Consider the following 26645-nt stretch of genomic DNA (forward strand, 5'->3'; position numbering starts at 1 on the left):
ACCACCTTTAAAAGAAAAAGGATTTTTTTTCCCCAGCACAGCTACTGCTATTATTTAAATTATTTAAAGTAGTGTCATTGCATTATTATTAGTTTTAAGAGTCATACCATTCAGACAAAAACCCATTAATCCTTAGAGGACCTAGCAGTCTGACGACAACAAACTTAACCTTACACACAGAGAGTCACTGTGCATGGGAAAGAGACTTAACAGTTATTAAATACAGTGTGTGATGCAGGAAAAGATGGATTAGTACAACACCACAGGAAAAGTAAAATATTTATGCTACACTGTGTAGGAAGAGAAAGACTGAGAAAATTAAGCAGAGGATGTCCCTTTGGGAAATTATTTAAAACACTGGTTTATAGCAGTTTTATAATATAAGAGACATTGTAGTGGAATATATTCTGAGATCACAATATAAATAATTCATGCTTCAGTAATAATCAGAATCTACTTACTATGAAAAGGAACATTAACTAAAACTCACAGCCCCTTCCCTCTTTTCAGTCTCATTTAAAGGTGACTACACAATTTTTTAGACGTGGAAAGTGGAGAATGGAAAATGAAGTGATTCACAGTAGTTCATGGCCATTTGCTGTAAGATGAAATAGCAGAGACCAAAACCTAATGTTCATTGTCATGATCTCCCAGTTGCTGAGTATTTTTTGCAATTCTATGAACTATCATATTAATAAGGACAGCCAGGACTTGAAAGGAGTCCTTATTATTCAGGTTTCCTTAGTTCTGGACAATTACTTTTTAATGACCGATCAGTTTACTAGAAGAGAACAGAAAGCATTAATAATGAGACAGGTTACCTGTCATGTTTTATAGATTTATGTTTACTGTTTCTTACTATCAATGGAAGTTATATATATTCTTTACACAGAAGGCCCATAGTGACACGCCAGTCACTCTCCTCCAGAGTCACTTAACTGCTAAGTTGACATTATAGATCACCTTCATCATCTTTTTTAAGGAGATTAAGAAATGCACTGAATATGTCTCCACTTACAGAATGGCCTTACATTGGAACACATAAAAGCTCTCTACACGCTTCCCCCCTACAAGCATGAGACTCCAGGCTGAGCATCACTACTCTTAGCCCATGTAATTAGGCAAGAGTAAACCTTGCTGCCGTCAAGAAAGTGTGTTTTTGCTAAAAGTACTCACCCAAAAGTGAGATAAAATGGTGTAAACTGGTTTCCCTTAAACCTTCTCACATACACATTAACAGTGTTAAAATAATCTGTTTGTGTGCTTTTGAGCAGAAGAGATAAAGGGTAATTTATGTTATATCCTACTCAAGTTTCATCCACCTCGCAAATGGTGTGTGGTGCAGAAGACATGTTATGCCAAAACTAAAATTAGTCTGTGCACATGCTAAAAAAGGCAATGAAAATTTTACTGAAGATGCAAACCCAAGTGTTTTGTAAATTCCACTTCTTTCCCATGGTGAAATTCTCTTGTGTACAATTATACTTTACTAAGCTTGCTGTTGTTGAAAAAGAAAATAATGAAAAAAAAGTTGTATTAAAGTGCCCAAATGAATTCCAAAGAGAATCATTTCCTGTATTTAGAAAAGAAGCTGCAGAAGAATCAAATTTTATATGCAGTTTCCTTTTTCCTGACTCTTCCTTTGGGGTGCGTTAGTTGTTTACTTCTAAGAGCAACACCTAACAAACACAATATTAAATGTTTTCCCAGAACCACTTGAGTAAAACAGGCTTTCTTTAAATAGCTTTTAAAACAGTTAACAAGCATAACCGAGCCCTCCTGATAGCTACCCATGTGGGCATTACATTTCCACTTATTTTAAAGACAGGTTTCATTTTTATAAATTCATTTTTGTATTGAACCCATTAGAGACAAATTGTGAATAGTGCTTTATGGCTATAAAATACAAGAAAAAGCAAAAAGGCTGCTAGAACAAAGGACCAGCGGGTTCATATAGGTCACGTACTCAGGTCTCTTCTATCCAAATGGGGGATCCTACACTAGGTGTGAAGATGGTCTTGAGACTTAGGTGCAGAGGAAGGACAGAAAGGAGGGTCACTGCATATAGCTGCAGGGAGGCAGATCCTACGACAAACCAAGCAAGCACACTTCTTCCAAGGGGGGCTGCCACAAGGTGGATTACCCTTATCCTTTCCAAGAGGAAACTAAACTAAGAGCCATAATCTAGCCTCAACCTGTAGAATTTCATTTAAAGCAGCATTGTTCAGTTACCCTGCTGGATGAGAAATAATACTCCATTCACACACAAGTTGTAAGCTTAAGATTGCCAGATGAGGAACGAACCAGCATGGTGTTACCATAGCTGCAGTGCAAAGCTTATACAGAGATTTTGTGGACTCAGTAAATGCTGGGTCTACTCCGGTTCTGTTCAAAGTCTGCTACCCCCTTTGCCCTGTTTGGATGACAATATTGCTGTCTCCTCTGATCTTTGCTAAAGCACTGTGTACAAGACAGACAGACTTGCCAAGAGAGTTACTGGCAAAGCATCTGGTAGACATTCTGAAAATTACTCACCTCAAACATGCCTGAACTGGAGAAACACATTCTCCCAAGAGGAAAAGCGTGTAATATATGGTTCCAGCTACTCTGTCCTAAAGACATGAAAAAAGTACCTACATGGCCTTTAGCTCTACCTATTACCCCCAAAAGCTCCTGCCTGCACATGATCACATCAGGATTAAAATCTTGGAAGTTGAATTCTACACTTGGCTACACCAAGATATTTCTAACACAGTGAACATAGGCCTAATATGCAGGCCTGAGGACCAAAGTAAAAATCAGTGCAAACTCCAGCTTGCCCTCACCTCTTTCATGATAGCAGTGAATTCTGGCCACAGATGCTGACTCGGGACTATTCCTGGGCTTGTCGAAGCCTCAGTTGGTTACAGCAACGCAATCCATTGAGCTGCAGCTGCAACACTCACTTGTATACATGCAAACTAGGAAACAAGCCCTAGCTTTGAGAGGGTGTGAAAGAGTCCTGTTCAGTTTGGGTGCTACATCACAAAATAAAGTCTTTCCTGTCTCAAAGAGAAGCATTTAGACTCTTCTGATTGATGCTGGAGGAGTAATTTCTCCAACAGGCCCTTGATGGGCCTGGCTGCACTGATAGCCTGACTTGAAGTTTAACACTAAAAGGACTAATGTGAACAATGAATCCTCAGTGAGCTAACCAGGCTTTAATAATCCTTTAAGAGCAGCTAGCAATAGCTGAGCAGCATAATAGCAAGTTTCCCCAAACCGGGTCATCATGCTGGAAACAGGGGCTTGTGTGTGTGAGAGACAATGATTACAGTATTTAATCATCCCAGCTTCACCGCTACAACTATTCTTGACCACAGTGTCTACTTTTAGACAATACAGTGATCGTGGTCAATGCATTCATACCATGTAGCAGGCAACAGGAAGTCTAAATTTAACATACACAGTACCTAAATTTCTGCAAATCTTAGTCTGTCAATATTTTGTTTATTTACATGACTTCTTGACTTTATGTTATATGAAACATCATATACCACCCTATGAAACACCATATGAAACACCAGATACCACTCTAACTTCTAACACTCCAGGAAAAGCTCCAAAGAATGAATCAATTTTAATTTGTTATGATACAGACTGCCTGTAGAACCTGGCTGGGCATTACAAAATAGCTACTACTGCACATATTCTCTGCATATGCACATATAATACTAGTTAAATATTAAAATTTAGTTTGATTATAAATATGTATTAATGTATATAAAACTATAATATAAATAAATATATTTATAATATAAACAGTATAAATAACATTGCTCTCTCTATGCTTACCTACCATTTTATTCTACCTTTTCACCATAGTTAACACTTACCATTGAGTAACCTTTGCCCGTAATTTTACATTTAAATTGTATTAAAATATTTTAGCACTAAAGTAGCTAAAAATACAGGGGCTAATTTAGTCTTTTGTCTCACATATGTACAAATTCACATAATAATGAACAAAATTGGGCCCTAAAAAGTTCTAATTTGACACTAATTAATAATAAAAGGCAATGCAAACTTGTCTTAAACTGATTACACCCATACAGCAATATCTGCATAATAGCTTTAGCTGCTTAGCAACAAAAGCACAAGAATACCAGATAAAATGGATTATAAGCTCTAATTAGTCCCAGACGAATGTAACAGTGGCCAGTGAGTTAGTTTAATTTGCACTGTATATCATAAATGACACTCCTCTGAGCTATTATTGCAGAATACATATACTTTTTTGTACAAACACACATAACAGAAATAAGACTTGCTTTTACATTACACCAAAGACAGTTCTGGTCACATAGTACACTGATTCTTCTTAAATTAACTTCGAAAACATGATGTGAAGACATCATAAGCATATAATTCTCTTTCCTTTAGCTGTCTTACATGTTCCTACACTAATAAAGCAGGTCACTTCAAAAACAGAACTCCATTTTACACCTTCTGCAGTGCTTCACCTTTCCATACCGATCCTTGTACACTCTAACAACATTGTATTACTAGATTTCCAAATCCTCTCTGGAAACATTTAAATACAAGCTTTAAATGGAAGGACTGATTATTTTTGTCTTTTACAGAGAGGTCTGAAGCAGAAAGAGGTTCAGAGATTTGCCATAACAACAAAGGAACATCGTGACAGCTGAAATAGAAACAAAATCTCCTAAATCTCAGCTTTACAACTTCTAGCATTATCCAGAGTGAGCTAGATATAGTGCAAACATGCAGAAAGAAACAGAACCTGAACTGCAAGAGTTACAATCAAGGATAAACCAGTAGTAAGCCACTAGGTAGAACATAACAGTTAAGGGATCAACGACATAGTAAGGTCACGACAGCCTATTCCTACATGTCCTTCAGTTTTGCCAGTGTCATGTGGCTAATCCCTACTTAACAGCACCAGAACACAGGAAAGAAGTGAATGGCCTTGCAGGTCAACTCAGGAGCCCTGCTATGAATAGATACACTGCTTTTAACATGCAGATAACCTCAAGGGGAAAAATAAGTAAGTTTTTGTTTGTGGAATAAGTTTAACTATTTACCCGTAGCAAGTGGCTATCTTTATCCTTTACTTCATCACTTGCTTTCTCAAATAGAAATAGCTACAATGCTAACTAAGGGTCCTTCAAAAGTTATGCAAATCTACCATTCAACAGGGAAATTGCTCTGTTCTAGTAGCAACCTCTACTCTGCCTGTGTACAAAGCAATTTTCTTCAATGTAGCACTCTGAAAAGAGCAGGACAGCGCTATTTTCAAACGTATCTAATTTCATTAAATTGGATACAAAAGCAAATGTTAGATGTTAAAAGCAGTGAATTATTGGAATAAAGCTTTCACTGTCTTAATAAAATGAAAAAAAAAAAAAAGATTTCTGATTGTCCAGATAACTCATTACAAAGTCTAAGGTATGCACATATGCATGTATGCATCTCCTAGGCAGAGGTATAGAACATTTTAAGTACTGTGAAGAAGTTTGACAGGGTGTCTGAGGACTAAAGTGAAGTTTGTTATACATCTGTTTTGTAGAACCTCAACTTTCCATTAAAAAGGGCTTTATTTTCAGTTCTGAAACTTCCAGCTGTGAACAAGGTATCATAAAAGCAAGGATGTCTTTACAGAAAACAGGTCTACTTAAACCCCTCTAACAGCTACCTGGCAGAACCATTATCAATAAACCTTATGTTGATACCATTCCACAGCTGATCACTGAAGCATGGGATGAGGCCGGAGTGAAGAGGACACTGGAGAGGGAAATTGGGTAGCATCAGCATTATTGTCAGGTAAGAAATACCTTATTGAAAACACAAGGAACTAGATAAAGAAAGAAGAAAGGAGGAAGGATGAAAGTGAATGCAAACAGTAGTAGCATTGAAAAAGGTAATTTTCCCAATAACAGACACAAAAATGTTCTGAATAAATGAAAGATTATGATAAGGAAAGCTCAGCTATTGCAAAAATGCTGTACCCTCTATGCCAGGCCATGGACAAGTTCTGTTATGGGATTACCAAATACAGAATGCGGCATTCTTCATTTATATCCCAGCTGACAGACTACATGCAAACCAGAACTCAAGCCTCTGAATGCATTGATAGATGCACTGGCCATGTTCTGACAAAACAAGAAGGGAAATGCTGTCACAGCATAGGAGTATTGAAAAATACTATCCAACTGTGTCATGGTTTTATAATATATGCTACACTAAAATATCCAAGCTCCTTACATGTAAAAACCACATCAGCTGAGGTCCTACCCGTAGATTTTACATTCTCTCTCATGTGTAGAACTGGATTGCTGAGCTCATATACTGAACTATTGCAGAAGAAACAACATACACCAGCTTTGCACACTTTTTCCTAAGCTCTGGAACAGAAGCCAGCTTTTGACTTCCAGGTCACTGCAGAATTTGGCAAAACCATCCCTGAAGCATAATATTTTAACATACATAATTTTAATACAGAACGTTGATTTTTGGGGGAGCTCATTTTTTTATGGACTTATAAGAAAAATGGTTTGATCCAAGTTAGCATTTGGATTAAGTAGGAACATGAGCATTACCAGTCCCAAGAATATTCCTTTAAAATACGGCAGCTAGATGGGATTTCTAAAAGTAAATTCAGATAGGTAGGGCTAAAAAACCATTAGTGTATAAAGTGTAATGCTGTTATTGGCCATTATTTGGCATGATTTCTGAATTCCAAGATAATTTTAAATATGATCCCTTACTTCTTGTCATAATGGTATTATCATTTAGCAAATGATACTAATGCAAAGTCTGCTCTACATAAAACCCAAACAATACTGAAGCGTACTTACTATAAAAAGCATATACACAACTTCCCTGCAGTGTCTTCACCTTACTGAAGGAAAACACTGATGTAAAGTCAAACTCCTACATTCCTATTTTTGTGGAAGAGGAACAAAGAAAGCAGTCTCACTACCTAAAGTGAACCTTTGAGTGCTTTGACAATGAATACTGAGTCAATCTCCCCATTAAGTCAGGGTGTATATGACAAATATGCTCTACTAGAAATGCAAAATTTATATTTCCAGAATGATCACTTCAGGGACCAGTTCTGCAAAGTCCAGCAGCTGTGGCACAGCATATAATCACAGCGTAACTAACTATACACTACTGTTAAATACATTCTAAGCTCTATTCTACAATAGCTTTTGTCTCTGTAAAGCTATTTTAACCATAGACCATGTTTGTTCAAACAAGTTTTTCTACCTGTTTTTTCACTGAACCTAAGCAAATCATTCAGTGACTCATTTACTTAGTACATTTTCATTTGTTGTCATTCATAAATAATTTATAACTGTAGCAGATTTATTGCATTTATTTTTACATATGTTTTGGATTTTTTTTGTTTCTTTACAAGGAGTTCATTGCAAACAATTCATAGGCTGTGCTCAAAAAACCTCCTCCATTTTTCGGTGCTGGACTTCTAATTTGGTTTGGTATCACTAGGTGTAGTTTTTGTTTTCTGGGGAGAGTCACTAGCCTATGCCTTGTAACTACAAATCACTTAACTATAAGTTCCTCTGAGTTCAAGCAAAGCCACAAACTATAGTTACTCTAGGAAGCAAGGAGATGGTGAGAAACACTTCTGAATATCTTTCTTTGATGAGTGGCTTTGACGAGCAGAGAAGAAGGCAGAAAGCATGATACAAAAGAGAGGGGAACAGATGTGAAATAGAAAAGGAAAGAAATCTCCAGGAAACCAGAGGAGTAGCAGGAGAACCTTCGGTCATAATTTCATAACTCACTTAACGTAGCCCTGATCTTTACTGATGTTTTGCCACATGATTCACATCAGTTTGCTGATACATTTATTTATACTTCAGTGAGTTCAGTCTGCCTTAGTCCTAAAGGTCCCTGCTGTTCACAGAGTTTATCCCTCAGCCCATACAATCTTTTTATCACTTACTTTATCACTTTCACATTTTATCACTTATCTGAAGCAAAATGCTCAATTCTAGTTATAGAATAAAAAAAATGTTAAAACATTTAAAAAGTATGTTCATACATATATTCAAATGAAATGAAAATCTGAACACATGAAACAGCCTTTGTAGACATAAATTATACATACACCTTCCTGGGCCACTTTTTTGTGTCAGCTTCAAAGTACATAAAACACTGATGAATCTTTGCTATTTTAAGCTATTATAAACATATTTAACATTTGCTATTTGCATATTTGAAGGCACTATAATATTGAGCCTACTAGCCATTTTCCAATGGCTTTCCTACTGCCCTATTTATCTTTCCTGACAAGTTTGCTGGAAGCTCTTTCAGATACAGCTTTTCTGTAATTGTACACACATAATTATTGTGATTGCTCATTTTTGCCATACACATTTCTGGTTAAAACATATGAATATGTACATATTTACACATGCACACACATACACACCATTAGGAACTCTTTAATTTTGTTTGATATGCTAATTTAATTATTTGGTCTACCGAATGTTTCCATTAAGTTGACTCAGATACCCAAATGTACTGTCTCACTGAAAGAAAACACAAAACAAAACAGAAGTTTGAAGGAAGTTGATTTCTTTTCAGGTGGTTTATGTAAAACATACATATATACTAACATCTAAACTTCTCATCTACAGGTCAAAAACTCACCCTGTTGAAAAGAATGGTATATTTAGTTCAGTGGGCAAAAGTTCAAACCTTAGTGCTCTGAAATAGTAAACAGCTTATCAGGCTCTTAAAAAATAAAGGATGCTTCTGTAAATACAATTATATATGACTGTTAGTCTACCTGTACAATAGATTCACCATACGGGGAGGAAGGGGAGGTTGTTTGTCCATAAAGCTTTCTGGACAATCAGGTAAAAAACTGTCAGCTCAGCTGAATGGCAAGAGAGAAACAAGAGACTGAAAAATGAAACCCTGAAATATCACGTGAACAGGACTGGTTTCAAGCACTTAGACTGACTGTATTCAGAAACCCTACAGAGTCAGCTGCACCATCCAAACGTTCACTTAGATTTAAAAGGCAAACACAAAATATGTGCTATGAAGAGGAATTCTGTATGAAAAATCACCATCAAAGAACACGCCATGGGAATAGGCTCTCATTATCAGCTCTCCCTTTCCTTCTCTCTGCTCCTCAAGCACCTTAGCATTACGGGAACTTATTCGATAAGCAGTATTCATACTTCCTTTCTTGTCTGAACATTTTACATACTACACAACACAAGAAAACCGAAAAGATGAGTGTCCTGCCCTAATATAATTTCCAACATAATTTTAGAAGTTTTACTCTAAATAGTGGATGTTAAAAAAAGTCTGCACTTAATTCAACAAACAATACAACAACAGAACAGACCCAGAAAACGGCACCTCATTTGTGGTTTATGCATGGGGCGGGGGAGGGGGTAATTTTTTAACTCACTTACTGCCATCTCCTGGTACTTAGAAGGCAAGAGTAATGCTATCAAACAGCAGCCAGTACTCTGAAATGCTGAAATGTCAAAAATGCCTCAGAAATATTTTTTTTTAAATAATGCTGTACTTTTTACATTGCTGTACATTTTACATTCTTCCTTCAGAATAAACTGGTAAAGGGTTCATGCAGCTTACCTTCGTCTGGAAGCAGCAGTACAGTTGTGTTAGGTATGGATGTTTCCGTGCTAACGCCAGAATTCTCTTTTCTGTCATTGTACAGTCTACATCATCATCCTGAAGTATGACGTCTTTCTTCAAGACTTTCACTGCATATACTTCATCTTTTCCTTTTAGCTCAGCTAACATTACCTAAACCAAACAGAAATTCTGTTTACATAAGAACAACAAATACCATGAAATGTGTTGTGTATTAGTTTGACTGCACTGGAAATATAGATATAGTTGTAAGTTTATAAAATTAAAAGTAAAGTAATGTAATTTTAGAAAAATATACCTCTGATACTCAACATTTGAAACAGATGGCATCTATTCTGTTTGTTAGTTAAGAATGCAGAAGAGAAAAAGTTTTTATCCCCTCATTCAATATCTTAACAAGTACTTATTAGTAAGATCTCAAAAACTAAAAAAGGAAGGAAGTCGATACAGACAGGAACTTATTTCCCACTTTTATCTCCCATTTTCGGTAGTGAGATTTGAGTGACGAACTTACTATACAATCCTACGCACCATTCTGTCTGCTCTCAAGTTGTTGATTTTAACTACTATTATTGTTTAAGGTTCAAGTCCTATACTCTGCTTAAGGTCAGTTCTGGCTTGGAGCCAGGGTAATCTTCAGAGAAAGGATTAGAAAACAGGGAGACAAAAGAACTGCTTCAGCCCTTCAACTCTGTGCATCTGCAGTTCCTGTATATGAAGGAAGGAAGAGTGTACTTGTGAAACAGATTCATATTTCAGTCCTCCTGTTTTATTCCACAATTTACAGCCATGTGAAAAGAAAATCTATAAGCCCTGTAAACAGAGAAATGCCCCTTCCACTCTCATCAAATCCCTACTGCAGGAAGGTAGCTGGTGAGTTTCATCTTTGCTGCGTATGTGGTATTTTGGGCAGCTGTCTAAGCCTCTTGCGCTCATCATATCTGAGTGGAAATGCTTGAGCTCCTCCAGCACTGAACATACCCACTAAGTAAAAAGCATACAAACTGTTCTATGAAATAAGTAAACTTGAACTGGGCATCATCTAGAAAGAGAATGAACTCAGAACTCCACAGCATTATTCCTGAGCTGATTTTTCCTGCTTGACCGTAACTAATTATCTTGTTGAACAGTATGTATGTATGTCATCATTACAGTCTCCTGAAATAGTGAAACATTGACATTTTATTTCAAAAGGCTTGACACTAGTTAATGGAGTGAGCTGAAACACAGAAAATGCCAGTTAATCAGGGGGCTGATATTCCTGATCTGTGCAGTATAAGCTGCTCATACCCAACGGGTAAAGGGAAAATCCTAAGGTGGAAGCACTTTGTGAATGTCATTGTGAATACTTTCAAAGCAGGACAGTAAAAAAACCACTCTACACCATAAAGAAAAAATCCCAATGAAATAAACAAATAAAACCCAAGCTACTGACCTTGCCAAAGCTGCCTTTCCCTAGTACTTTGATGAAGTTAAACTCTTCAAGGCCTATTCGCTTGGTCTGGGCCTGTTTGACCTCCCCATTTTCACCATTCTCCCCAGGTTTGTTAAGTTGGTTGTCTGTTGATGATGTAGCTGCTCCTCTATGTTCCTCTCCCCGATTGTCAAATGATAATGCTTTCCTAATGTTGTTTTCCAGCTCTTTGATTTCTGTGGAAATGTGAGAAAAAAGTGTTTGTTTTAACTAACCGTCAAGAAAACAGCTTGTGTCTGTCTGTATCAGATTGGGAAGGGATATTTATCATTCTCAAATGCTGTGTAGACCATTCTGTGGTTAAGGGTATATTCGGCAAACTGCTTCTCCACCTTACAGTAATCAGCCAAACCCCTGCTCTAACAGGAAGGGTGGCCTTTTAAAATGAAGCAAAGAGGATGACATATCCAAAACTTGAAAGATAAGGCAGAATAGTAGCCAAATAGTTGTTTTAGTGCTCTTGCGTTTTCCTGTACCACAGAGAAGTACTTTGTTTTGAATACCCCTATCTTCCTGCAGCACTTACTCATCTTCCTGCTTAAGTATTTTAGATATTTTAGAGTTGTGCCTCCAAAAGTTCAAAGGATAGCTGGGCACCACAGTCCTTGAAGTCAAACAGAATGGAGCATCTTACTCAGATCCAGCTGTTATCAGATGCCTGCCAATAAAGGATTTGACCACTTCCTAGTGCCATTTCAAGCAGCAATTGTGTAGATCTGCTAAACAGTTCTGAAGGTTTCTCAGGGTTAAATACTCAATTTAGTCCTGGTAACTAACAGACCCCGGGGTCTGCCTCAAGCTCTTGCCTGATGGCCTTGGAAGCAACAAATTTACTGGACTACTGTCTGTGAAATCAAAAGGTTGACAAATTTAAATGAGTTCTGGACTCAAAGTTTAACAGTACTTATTACCATGGAGCTTTGGAAGTGTCTTCCCTAAAAATAAGGCTGAAAAATTTCTCAGCTGGAAACAGTTTCAAAAGTTTGACACACAGATATCCATCTTGATGGATTTTTCATTCATCAGTTTACACATGCAATGCTACATAAGATACCTCATAGACTTCTGATTGTTGAGAACAACCAGATCAGATTCAAAAAGTGCTGCTGACATACACATTCTGTCAATCAGGGCTGCACAGCTCAATGAAATCAGGTCATATCAGTGATGATTAAAATAACTAAGATAAGTGACAATATATACAAATTAGGAACTAAAAAGAGATATTCAACCTTGATCACATGGAGAAGTCGGCGCTGACTTTGACCTATCTTCTTCTGATGACGTGCTTCCAGGAACTGGTTGTTGAGTCTCTGCACCTGCAATTAGCTAAGAACAATTCCAAAAGGGGCACTCAGCTATGAGATTTTCCCATGCCAAGAGGAAATTTAATTTAACAACTTTAATCCACAAATACAAGTACGAAGGAAACTGAAGATGCTACAGAAATAGATTACCCCTATAGATTCTCTCTGGCAGGACCTCAACAATAAGGTTGATGGCATTGCATCAAACAGGGACATAATATAAACAGAGAAAGAGCTGGCAATTTAAAGAAAAACAGGTTCTTAAGATTAAATAAGTGTAATTAGCATACCCAGCAAATGGGAAAGTTTTGAATAGCCGCTATGAGTCTGTGTAGAAGTCTATCCAGTAAATACATTTGATTACAAGTATCAGCAAGCACTACAAACTCATCGGTAACATCATAACAACATCTTTTCCCAGGAGTCACAGATCAAACAATTTATTCCTGTAAGAATGAATTTGTTTCTGTAACATTTTAAAACAGTGTAGAAGGGAGCCTTGTGTGCAATTATCAGGAAAAATAACAGAACCAAATGTCAATGTTTTAAGAAATTATGGTAAAAATTGCATATTTCTGTAAATGAGAGAAATGTGCCTCTTTGTCACAACCATGCAAATAGAAAGTGTGGCCATATTCTGAGCCAGCATACATATTTTCAATCCAGAATAACATCAGCTTTGGATGTACTTATGGGTGACCTGTGCTTTTTATTTCTAGAACAGCCTAGTTTTTCCTAGAATAGTGATGATAACTCTGGAACTATCATCTGGCAAAGAGCTCTTCCTCATGAGGATCAGCACATTGCTCCCTTACCAGCATTTACAATGCAAAGCAGTAGTGCTGTGTCTCAAATCAATCAATTATCTGATGCCAATTCTGAGCCAAAGAGGCATTTATGTTTTTCTGAACTGTTGTGTCAGACACTTTCTCTGTCAAATCTCCTTTCTCAAAATTAAAAAGGAGAAATCCTTCTAGACTCTATACAGATCCCAGGTTTGCAAATTTTTAGCAGGCCAAAATAATCTTCATATCAAAATTCAAAATGGATGACTTGCACTTATAAATCAAAAGCCAAAGTGTTAGTTCTGTGCTGACTTAAAAAAAACCTCTTGTACAAGTCAAGTGAGTGTGTGACTGAAACACACACCCCCCACCCCCACCCCCCAACTAGTAAAATTACAATACAGGCATATTTAGCTCACTTTTCTATGTGACATTGCATAGTAAAATTACCTTTTTCCTCCTCTGCCCACTATTAGTGATCTTATCTGGAGTAACTCCAAGATCTGCAAGAACTTTAGCTATGCCTCTAGCATCCACTCCACAGTTTGGTGCCACATTTGTTTCACAGCGTCGATGTACATTCATCTTGCAAACTGCAATGAAATGTAAGGTAATACAATATATTAAATACTACCTTGGCATGCATTTGTCTTACTTAAACCAGACATCTTTGGATCCACCAATACAGAGCAATGTTTTCACATAGTACCCAGAACAGACACAGGAACAAGTGAAAATACCGAACAATCATGTAAATCTTATATAGAACTTGAATAAGAAGGAGGCCTTCCAAGCTTGGATTTTAGCAGTCCACTTCTGAAAGCAAACATTAATCCCCCATGTATTATGCTTCTTACTTGTTTTTACTCAAGTAGATTAACTCCTAATGTAGGCAGACATAAAACCAACAGTGTTTTTAATAAAAGTCTTTGGCACTGTTAAGACACTTTAGGTGGCACCCAATTCACTAAGCTCTTTCTTTTAAATGCCATCTCCTGAAACTAGCATACTAGTAAGAGGGAAAAAAAGGTTACACTGCTTCCAGATTATGGGGTAGGGGGCATATAGCTCCATTAAAAATAGCAGAGTGAAGATGTCAGGCACGGATGCCATTTTACCTTAGGCTTCACTGCCCTCTTGTGGAGCAAGGCATAAAGCAAGCAAAACTGCAATTGTAATTAAATACTACATTAACATTCGATTGCTCGAATTCCTCACTTTATTACTTTTTAGAGAAAAAATAATCAAGAAAGTACATATTTATAAAGCCACATTTCATTACATCGTGCATCAGTGATGCTTTCACTGCATAAGCCCTACAGAAACAAAACACATTTACCTCTGGGACTATACACAGGCACTCTTATCTACGGCAGTAACTTCAAAAAGCAGGTGCCTTTCCTTTCCAAGCATGTTCCACGTTACAAGAATAGCAAAATGAAATTGCTACACATGGTATATTCAATGCATGTATATTCAGTGAGAAAGGTCAGTGGCAAGTGTTTGACCTAAGATCTATACCAGTGGACACTGAGGAATGGAACTGCGTGAAATACAGCACGCAGGAAAATTTTGTAAGGTCCAACTGCATGAAGATATTTTGTCAAAAAAGCATAGGAATAAGCAGTGGAAGTACAGAAGAAGAATAAACCTCTGGGATACACTTTCCATGGTGTTAATAACAACACTGGGCAAGTAAGCCCATCTCTGAAGAAGGGAGCACAGTTCAGCGCTTGTGAAGATAGAAAACAAAGCACAGAGAGATGACATTTCCAGCTCAGGTGAGTTCTAGGTTTCATGCAGACAATACTGCATGTTTATTGGCACTAATTTTATGATTATGAGGAAAGCACATAGGCTCTCTGAACTATTGCTTCTATGGATCTGCTACACAGTAATAACATTATTTCGCATAGATATGTGAAACAATTCACATACATATGTGAAATAGCATTATTTTCTACAGTTAAGAGCCAATTGAGCACTATGGTACTCAAGAGATAACATAAAAGTGAAGTAATATATTCACAGATTAAGTGGAGAGATACTATAGCTATGATTAAAAATCAAAAAGGAAAAAGTAATCAGGTTTAATTGAAAAATCTTCTCTGAACACATCTCCACTATAATTAAGTTAGCATTTGAACAAAATCTTCAATAGTATTAAAGTAACAGTATTTAAAGTCTAACTTTTTATCACTGCTCACCAGCTAGAATCACAAGGGAAGGTTTGAACTTCAGAACACTCTCGCTGTGTATCACTTTGCTATGAAAGAAATCTTTTCCCTGCTGCTCAGCAACTTGTGACATGAAACATTAGGTCTGACCTTCACCTACAGTTATGTCTCACCTTTAATACTACAAAGGATATAGTCCATAGATTACATGTTTATATATATGTGTGTGACTCCACATTTCTGCAGTTGCGAAGTGCAAATAACATGATTCTTGTGAATATGAAGATGGACCTACCTATTCATAAACATGTAGCAAAATAAAAATGCTTCTAATTCCACTAAGTACTATGGTCTAAGAATCTGACAATCTTAATGAGATCATTCCTCTCTATCCACTAATTGAAGTATTTTATTCACTATTTCTAAAATTTTACTTTTTTTTTTTTTTTTTGCAAGTGCTTGTACTGTTTTCTCCCCCATTTAGAATATATAGATCTGCTTGAAACAAGGAGATATGGAATCATTGATTTCCGTTAGTCAGCTAAAATAACATGAATGCATATTCCAGCAGTAACTTCACATACAGTTACTGTACATAGTACAGAGTCCTTAAGCTGCACAACATAATGAATTCTTTATTTTCTGGAACAGAGGCAGACCATCACAAAGAATGATCTGGCTAGGTATCAGAATACCTCATCTTTTGGATATGGGCACACACGACTGGTTCTGCCTAGCCTAGCCAACACATAATAGTAATTTTTGAAGGTGGCATCAAAGGGAAAAGTAACTGGAATAATTATGCTTAAAAGTTTAAAAACCATCGCCACAAACACAAAAGGATAGGAGGCATATAGCTGAAGGGATATAAATCCTCATGCTACTAATGTTCTGTCATCTGTTAATTTCCTATGTGGCAATAAACCTACATTGCAGTGGGTGCAAAATGTGTTTCTATACCTCTGCCCTCTGCACCTGTTATTGACTGATGTTGCAGACAGGACAAAGGACCATTTTCTAACTTTTATGGCAAACCTTACAGCAATCTGCTACTTACTTCCTATTCACTTGTGTACATGCTGGAAAAGACAGAATGACTTGAAATCTTTCAAAGTAACTCACTAAGAAAAAAGAAAAGGTCTGATGTGTCAGTCCTTACCTTTGCATTGTAAACCTTGTCTCAAAAGACCCCAGAGCAACGAACCACAGTGGTCACAGAAGGTGGGCACTTTGTAATTGTGAATGCTGAACTTGTGAGGCATGTTGACACTGAAACGCTGGGATCCCACCTGCTGGGAAAGGGGAGCACAGTATATTTCACACTGATTTCTTTATAATCACTGTATGCTTTGTTATGTCTCGAAACCAAACAGAATTCAAACGAGATGAAATAGGTCTATGCGCAGATGATGATCTTTGTGTTAGACATACTCCTGCTCTAGAGGTCTTCTCATACTTTATTTTCTCATACTTTATTTGGAGAAAGGAGGAGGAAGGGCTGCTGTTGTCCAAGAGATAAAGACTAAAGTCTACTTCCTAGTACTTCTGGGAACAACAAATACATAGCTATCAGGAAAGATCTCTTTATGTGGAAGGCAAGGAAGTCACTCCCAATTGTTTGAGGAGGAGGAGGCCAAACTAATACATGACTGAGAAAGAGAAATCTATCACAACCTCTTTATCTTTTCATATCCCACTCTTCTTTAGATTATGACAATGATAAATCATTGCATTCAGGGATTCCAAGGTATGATTACTTGTCAATTAAAAGACATAACTGATAAGTTTTTATGGTGACCACTGCATAGCAGGAGATTTATTTCAATGTTTTTCCTTCCCTTTCCTATTACTGCTGGCTTCTCTCCAGCGATCTAGTACCCCTTCTAAACAATGAGAGCATTATATCAGCAAAACATGCAAGTCTCCACCAGTCTGGAGCCTGGGAATATAAATCCACACAAGATTTTGTATCTTCCTGTGAGTGCTACGTAAGAACAGCACTAGCCAAACACAGTCCTTTAACGATCCTAGGCACGTGATCAAGTTTTGAACACAAAATACTGGTTGTGAATCAGATATTAAAGAATGGCTCCAGTGTAAAAAATGGCAGACAACTGCACAACAGGAAGAATGAGATCAGTTAGCATCTCAGTCAAATTCGTGTCAAAGTTGAAAGAATGGCTTTAAACCATTACATACAACTCTGATGTGCAATTTAAAATTAGGGGATTTTTTTGCATATAAATAATGTTTTTAAGAAACAAAACGAAGAAATGTACTTTTTCTGTATGGCCAAGGAACTGGGATCACCTACAGACTACCTCACCTAATGAAAGATAGTAGGTCCTTGCCATTGAAACAGAACAGGACAGTGAACATTTATTAGCTTTTCTGTTAACACACGCACACAAACACCATCTGTATAACATAAAGCATTCACTGGTTGCAGTTGAGGGCTACAACTAGTAAAAAGACCATAAACCCCACTCCCCTCCCCAACCCAACCACAGAGTGATACCCCAAAGCTGAGGAATCTAAGGGAGCTGAACACTCCAGCAGCCACACTGTTCCCTGGTGTACGACTCCACAGAAATTGACATTAATTTCCTAACCAAGCCTAGAAAGACCATCTTAGCCAAGAGAGACCTTTAACCCAAGTGAAAGCATTGCTTCATTTCTAATTCTGATTCAGAGTTGAATATGCTGTTGGCAGATATACTTACCTTCCTGACAGTATGGTTCTGAAGACAGCTAATTTAATTTTCAGGTGATGTCTTTATTTATTTAAATGCATGATAACAAAACACATACTGTGTTAAATCCATTAATATCCAAAAGCTTGTTAGAGGTAGGGAGTAATTATGCTGGAACACCTGCTAGCTATGTAGTACCTCGTGTTATCACTACCATCTTTACAATATCCACGGGTTTTCTTCAACACTCAGATGGCTTTTTCTCTACATTTTTACTGTTGAGGTGATTCTTTGCAAGCAAATTCTGGGCAGTCTTTCAGGTTGAGGTAAGATACCCAAGCATATTGCCTATTCTATCAGCTGCTAATCACTCAGCGACACAAAATGCAGTTAAGGACAAAGGGTCCCAGCCTGCTTCTTTTGAATTAAAATGCCAAAACTTGGATTAACTCTGAAATGGAGAATGCTAAAGATGTAAAGGAGTGCAAAGAGCCCACTAAGCCTTTAAGCATTCAGATCTACAAGAAGTTTATTAATTAGAAATAAATTGCTGTACAATAATTCCCATGCAAATGAAACTGTTATGGCAATCTGTCATTTTAAAGTAAATGCTATACTACAAGATGAGCAGAAGGGCACAGAACTGTCTGTAACATTTATTGATTAAACAGAGGAGATGACACTATTTTTAACTGATGAAAGACAGTTTTATCTAGATATATTTCATAAACATTTACCTCATCGTGAGTTTCCTGTTTTTTTAAGCCAGCACACTTCGTTATTATAAGTTCATGGCATCTCTTGTGGACGACACAAGTGCAAACTATAAACAAAAAAACAGATAAAAGAATGAGTTTTCATAAAGGTTGATTTGAAAGGAAAAGACTGAGCTCAGAGAACTTGAAATGCTGGGCCTTGAAAGGCTGCAAGTGACTGATGACTTGATGAGTCCTATGAAGTACGTCTGGCTTACAAAAGCAGAAGAAAGAGACTTTGAAGAGACCAAAGAATTTTAAAAGAACTAAAGCATATCTGCTCAAATCTCAGTATGTAAAACTACAAATTACCATCTGAAATATTAACCACAATTTTTCCCATTTTTTACATATTTGATTTCTTTCTTTAAAGTCCATGATCTCTGTATTATACATGACAAAACCAATTCCTGTCTGTAGAGCTGCCAGAGGAAAAGAGACATAAAGATTACTCATTGTAAAAGGCAACAGAAAAAAACAAAGTCAAACATTCTTTTGGTAACACATTATCATAAGTTGATAACTGTAAAAGGTTTCAGGAGGCAAAAATGCTCTGTCAATATTCATACTGATTACTTAATGAACAACATTTGCACATATGACAGATAAGATTAGCAATTACAATCTATCGTACTGTAGGATTCAAGGTCATTAAGTGAAGAAAAATCCTACAGAGTGAAATAATGAATTCTTTTTCTTCTAGCTTTGGTCATTGTTGCAAGGAAAAAAAAGGTCAGAACTCAAGGAACCTCTGCTGTAGGTGTAATATAGTAATTCTTATTGTAGCATGTAAAATCATTATTTGCATTTATTTACAGTGAGATTTCATTAAGTCTTTTGTAACTGAAAAATCGTCACTTGATTGTAACTAAAAATTGTAACTTGATTATTTCTACTCATCAGATGAGAATTAAGTAGAAAAACATCATCCCAAAAAATCAAGAGTACAAGAAATAGAGTTGAAAAATGGAGCTGAAAATTAAACACTTCTGCAGTCTTTGCTATAACCTTCTCTAATGGTGACCTCTATAATTATCACATCTATTTAATTACAGTCTTTGCAATTACCTGGCATTTTTAAACAAAGAATCTTCGGCAGAATAGAAAATTCATACTCTTAAAATTAACAAAGCAAAAAATGAAGAAGCCAACATGTGCAGCTATGCCCCCCCCAGTTGGATGTGCATTAAGAGATATCTAGGATCTGCTGTTCAGCGATGTTAACTATGTTCCTACTTAATAAACAATATCTAAGTCCAACAGTTACGAAAAATCTTACTGTGCCATGCTAGAAAGACTGTGTCTTTGGTGAGACAAACTTCTTACAATCATCTTGTGCTAAATTTTTGGCGCTGTACGTATACAATGCTTGATGAAAATATCTTCTTACTCATATATTATAATACAATAAATATATTCAAACTGTCCCCCTGTAGATTTTCTCTTACCTTGACACTGGTATCCCTGTTTTCCTATTACGCCCCTGAAAATAAAACAGTGTTTGAGAAAATGAAGAATGCATACTTTTAATAATGAAAAATATTTTTCTCTCTTTATTGGACATTCACAAGTTTAAAAGAAAACAGCTTCTTATAAACAATAATCTGATCCTGCATGCCTAAACTAAAAGCAGTTCTATGTAGGAGCTACATTTCAGCTGTCAAGAGGAAACAGATAGAACGATAGGCCATGAATGGAGTTAGAAGTAAAGACACATTTACTGTAATAAAATAGGTGAAGCCAAAGGGCACATGGAGAGGGAAATCACAAGCTGATAAAGCAATCATCAAGCAGGCCTCTAGAGAGAATAGATTGCACTTTTGCAAAATTGCCGATTTTCTTGCTTGGAATCATCTTACCTAATGTAAAGATTAACCTGCATATATTTCTTAGAGCAATGTACCTGAGTTCATCTGCAGTTCACGTTGCCCCACATTAAGAAAGACTGATTCATTACACAGCCTTAAGAAATATTAATTACAGGTCACATCAGATCATATGTGTATTAAGGCAGAATTCAGTATCTCTAGGTAACTTTGGAAAACATCCATAGTGTTGCTGAAAAATAACTGAAAACTGAATGTTTCCACCACCTTTCCCAATTTGAAAATTGCAAGTACTCAAAGCTAATGTAAATAATTTCTAAAAGGGAGTTCTTGACATATATTGTAATAATAAAGACCCTGTACACTGAGCACCCCAAACCCTAGATCATTAGAAGTCTAATATTCCCATCTTCTATTAACTTCAGTAGGATCTATAGGTGCTTGGCATTTCTTAGGAGGATGATAGTGATATTTTAGTACCTAATGAAGAACTCAGTCATCTTGACAAAATGTAAAGGTCTAATATTAGGTCTAAATATACATTTAGGCACCTACACAACGCTAGACTGGCTGTCTACACAGAATTCATAGTGTGTACCAGTCAGGAAAACACTGAACTTTGTGGCTCAGAGAATAAAAAAAACCACAAACACGACAAATTCTAACATCAATGATGGAAGTTTAACAGTCCTATTATCATCTGCTGAATTTATGACAGCTTAATACTAAAATGAAGAGGAAAAGAACTAGTGCTTTATCCTTTATATACATTTATACTTCCACAAAACAGGAGGGTATGTTAATTCAAAGTCGCAAAGAAAGCAAAATTGCTTCATACCATATAAAATCTCTGCAGTGTGAACAGTATGTTGGTTGTCTAAGGTAAGTGGCCATAAACTTGTGTCCATTAACCTGATGTACTCTACGTCGCACAGCACCCTGCCGCTTTCTGGGGCGCATACGCTCCCGGAACACACGTTCTTCATTGTCTTTGGGTGCTGAAACAGAGGAAAAAAAAAAAAACCAATAAGCACTGGCTGTATCAGACACAAATATGGGAAAACATAAATGCAATACATAGTAGATATTCTTCAAAAATAAAGAGAATTGTCTCTACCTAGCAGTGCACAGTATAAGTTCCCTAAGTTGTGGGTCACTTTTCTTCTTTTAGCAAATTACTAAAGTGCAAGGGGTTTTATTGCCATGTACAGAAACTTCTGTTTGTTCTAAACCCTTATCTGTAAATTCATGCTAAGCTGGGAGTGTCTCCTGTGCTGTATCACTGTCAAGCACACTGACAACCTCTTTAACAGTAATTACATCTGGACTCCCCAAACAGCTTATACTTTCATCTCACTTGATCATCAGGGAGGGGAAAAAAATCCACCAAAAATATCCCTATGACTCCTGATCCCCACACACTCAGCAAGTGTAAGGAAGCTGAGTACAAATACATAATATCAGGCAGAACAAAAATTCCTTCCAGAACTGCTTACTTTGTAGGATTTCTGATTAAGATCTGAGCTTCAGGCTCTAATAATCCACTTTGATACTAATACACTTTCAGGAAAATGTTCAAAGGAAGCAAGTTGTTCTTCTTAACCAATTCCCGTTCAATTGTATATGAGATTTAATGGCAGAGAAAGTAAAAAATGAAGTTGATGTGTCACAGAATGAAAATGTTTGGAAAAAAATCTCCAGAGCACACTGGGTCATTTTTCCACAAGGCCTTATTTTGGAAAGTGTAGCTAACACCTCCATAGTATTCTGTATGCATTTAGCAAAGCTGAGAATGAGTTAGCAATGAAGAACTGTACACTGTTGTTAATGAAAGACAGATTTCACAAGCATTCCTTGAGCCACTTGTGTGTCTGCAAAACAGACTATCAGATTTGGAGGAGACCACATTCAGTCATTTGCTGTCAATTGAATCTATGCGCTCACCACTTCACAGAATCACAGAATCACAGAATCCCAAGGGTTGGAAGGGACCTAAAAAGATCATCTAGTCCAACCCCCCTGCAAGAGCAGGGTAACCTACAGTACATCACACAGGAACTTGTCCAGGCGGGCCTTGAATATCTCCAGTGTAGGAGACTCCACAACCCCCCTGGGCAACCTGTTCCAGTGCTCTGTCACTCTTACAGTAAAGAAGTTCTTCCTGATGTTAACGTGGAACTTCCTATGTTCCAGTTTACACCCATTGCCCCTTGTCCTATCACTGGATATCACTGAAAAAAGCCTAGCTCACTTCAGCGCATGTAACACTTTGATGTGTATTTAACACTCGTCATTCTCTGAATTTCAGCTACCCTGAATCATTATGATGGCCTGAAGATGCCAGCTTTGGTCTGTTGCAAGGGTTTCTATACATGAACAAGTTTTTCAAGCGACAGTACAGTATTTAACAATAATACAAAGAAAATTAAAAGTCTGAGAACAACTCAAATCTATAGTACCCTCAGATTCTCTCACAAACACTAAAATAAACTCTATTTTTGAGACTTGTAGAATTAAAAGGTATTGATTAAGGAATTCAATTAAGCTAATGGATTGATATCCTGAGAAAATACAGAGCACAGACCCATGAATCAAGATCAGTTTCTTTCACCAACAGCAAGGGCTCGAACCCATGACATTAGCAAGAATGGCATTGCTTTTCCATTCGAAGTGAGCTGTCAGTAAATAAACACTGGCTTACACACAAAGCTAGATTTCCCTTTAAGGAAGATATAAAAAGTACCAAATAGTTATCAATCATATTTATTTTTCTGTTGTCAATTATGTTTATTCATTGAGAAAAAATCTGATGTCTAATGAATACCACAGCTCTTCCAAAGACTGTTTTCCACAAAGAATAAAACCCAAGCAGTTAGAAACCTACCAAAGACTCCTATTCCCAGCTTTCCAGCTTCTGAAAGATTTATTGACTTTATAAAGCTCTGGAAATATTCTGAAAGTTATTATTATAAAAAATAATTCTATATCAATGCAGAACTGTTTTTTTCGATGTCATCCAGATTGTAGAATTTGCTAAAGTATGAAGCCTGGATGTGAGAAAGTAAAATCCCACTCTCCTGGAAAAGGTTCTCAAAAAGTTATCTGAAATGAACAAGATGCTCCAACAGTGCAGAGTTCGCACTTGATATGATAATCAGTCCACAGTATCACTTTTCTCCTTTTTTCATCTTAAGTGTAATTCTTCACAGACAAAGTACCTGTGATTTTACAGTGCAGGTAAAAATCCTGTTCTTGTTTAGGCCAGATAAACACAATAGCATGACACATTATTTTTTTTAAGTCAACAGAGTCTTAAAAGTGATTTTATTATATTACTTTCATTTCTATAATTAACAATTTTATGAAATTATATTTTCCACTTACAATGCTTCCAGTTAAAAAACACAAAACTTTGGGTTTGGGGTTTGGTTTTTTTGGGGGAGGGGGAGGGTGTTTCTTGTTTTGTCTTTTTTTTTCTCAGAAATTGACTTGAAAACACTGACTTGAAAGCAGACATAAGCAATACATTTGCAATTACTCAATTAAATGGCAGGCCTCCATTATCGATATCATTTCCACCCAAAACAGCATCTCAGTGTGTGAGAAGGATGCTCCAACAGCTGAAGGAAATGTAGTTTTCTTGGTCTGCCTTAGGTAACATTGGAGGTCTGTTAGCCAGTTGCCCCAGAACTGCCTCTCCTGTCTGTCTGCTGTTCCGTGTTTGTCACTGAAGACAAGAACTTGGCCAAACTCATGCACCGCATCCTGTGCTAGTGTTCACCTGCAGACATGAGCTACATGTTCACGAGTGGTGACTCCCTAGCAATGACTCTGCCTCCACCTCACTGCTTATTACAGCCCGCGCACAGTCCCCACCTCGTCCGTCTGCAGCAGGACTTATTTGGGGGGGGGGTTGGAGAGGCATCTGGCATTACAGTGCATGACTGGACACCGGATGACTGGACACCAGCCTTTCATCAAAGCAGACCAAGTCACAAGAGAAACAGACTCACCCATGAGCTTTACACTTCGCTTACATTCAGTTCAGCCAGATTGTTCACTGTTTCCCAACAAAAACACATAAACAAAGCTTTTCCACAGACCTCAAGCAAACCACTGCTACATCTTGCACAATTCACACGACTGTTGTGGACCACAGGCACAAAACCAGGCAGTAACTTTCCCAGGTGACTCAGAAGCGGATGATCACATCTGTGCTGGCTCATTCCCAGGGTTGTGAACAACTCATTTCTAGCAGCACTGACAATAGTCTTATGTTTAATTTAAAATCCATTTATCTCATATTGAACAGCCACGCTAAAGACATTCATTTAACTTCCTGAAGACACCTACCTAGAAAGAGAGCTACAATGCTGTCCCCAAACTTCTCTCATTTTTTGCAAGTAAAGATGAGTAAATACTATCAGACAGCAAGGAGTACTTGGGAAAATCCCCAAGTGTGATACAGCCAAGTAGTGTTTTAAAGACATACTTCAGAAAATGCTAGCACCCCAAAGAAAACTGGTCTTTTATGTATGTTTAAAAAAGAAAAAGTCTTACAGTGGTATATAATAGATTCTAGAAAATACCACCAGTATACTACATACTGTGTGTGGCATTTCTATTCTTAGCAGAGGAGTTCAAATTAAAATTAAGTGGATTTGTTGTAGTCAGTCTATAAGCAAGTTCCAATCTAAACAATTTCTTCTCTCAGTAGTTCTAGTCATCACAGAAGGTTATCGTTTCCTCAAAAAAGCTGTTTCTTTATGTAACGCACATTCTGTTCCCTATTTTGATTTTGAGTGCTTCAGTCCTTTATATTATTCAGCTTATCCATTTTAAATGCATTTATTTAACTTTCATGATAATTTCCAAGTGTTCATGAAGAACAGAGTCAATGCAGCACACTGAGTTTAGCTTCACATGATGGTACTTGAGAACTGGCAAATTTAGAAATAATTTTGTCTCAAAACTATACCCAGTAATGCCACTACTTCTTTTCAATGCAAGCAAGAGTAACCGAGTTATTTGGGAAACAATAGTACATAATTGCTCTTATAGACTTGTACGTACATACAAACAATATTGCCTACAATTTCAGAGGCTGAAAAGACTTCCAGGCTTAACTCCAAGCTCTTAGGGAAGCGTTATAAAAGTCAGAAGTATCTGGCATGCAGTATTGTACAAAATTCATAAATACTTGCAAAAATGGATGTTTAAATGAACTGCCTGCCACTAGATTTAACACTTAATTGTGCATAGTATCTGCTAAGCATGAATTGTAAGTCATAACTTAAAAAATAAGAAAGTGACACATCATGCTCAGCAACACGCAAAGAGGGCACGATTAGAGGAAAAATACCCTGTACACCAAATAACCAAAGCTCAACCATGTCAGGTCCTGTTTCATACTAAAATGGTTTCAGCATAAACAAGAAGGGTTCAATGTGGAGCACTAACTGCAACAAACAGAAATGCCCTGTATGACAAAATGTGCTTTTTTCCATTTCTTACCCTCTATGCTGTAAGTACTTACAGAATCCTGACAACAAACATAAAAAATTAGAAAAAATATGGCAGAAAAAGAGGGAGAGATTACACGTACAAAGAGGTTTTACAGTATTTGTTATTACTCCCAGTGCTGACTTCTAAAAGGGAGCAAGCACCCTGGCCACTTCCTTTAATCTGGAGGGGACTGGTATTGAACAGTGACAATGTTTAGGGAGGGTAAAAAAATAATCAGGTGTTTTAGACGGATGGGTACTGCCCCATTGAAGCCAAACTGCAGTCCATGTACAACAGTAACACTTGCAGCAACTGGAGTAGCTGTCAGGTAACCCCCCCTGTAACTGAACACTGACACCTCCATGGCACTTCCTGCTCAAAAGGGCTTTTCACTCCATGCAGCATTGGGTGTCTCCATGTTGCTGTCATCTGCAACTACAACCAGTATCAAGAAAAA

General features: G+C 37.1%; 1 protein-coding gene across 1 annotated transcript in view; it reads right to left on the minus strand.

Moving 5' to 3' along the window:
- Positions 1-26645, minus strand: part of PRKCE (protein kinase C epsilon) — a 290692-nt gene that overhangs the window by 88671 nt on the left and 175376 nt on the right. The window contains exons 3-10 of the mRNA XM_065679486.1: positions 21522-21681; positions 20306-20340; positions 18840-18925; positions 16569-16701; positions 13683-13825; positions 12373-12469; positions 11102-11316; positions 9646-9819 (exon numbers count right to left, since the gene is read on the minus strand). Coding sequence (XP_065535558.1) covers positions 9646-9819; positions 11102-11316; positions 12373-12469; positions 13683-13825; positions 16569-16701; positions 18840-18925; positions 20306-20340; positions 21522-21681 — 1043 coding nt within the window. The remainder of the gene's footprint in view (positions 1-9645; positions 9820-11101; positions 11317-12372; positions 12470-13682; positions 13826-16568; positions 16702-18839; positions 18926-20305; positions 20341-21521; positions 21682-26645) is intronic.

This window comes from Lathamus discolor, chromosome 5 (assembly GCF_037157495.1).
Source record: "Lathamus discolor isolate bLatDis1 chromosome 5, bLatDis1.hap1, whole genome shotgun sequence".
Taxonomy (NCBI): Eukaryota; Metazoa; Chordata; class Aves; order Psittaciformes; family Psittacidae; genus Lathamus; species Lathamus discolor.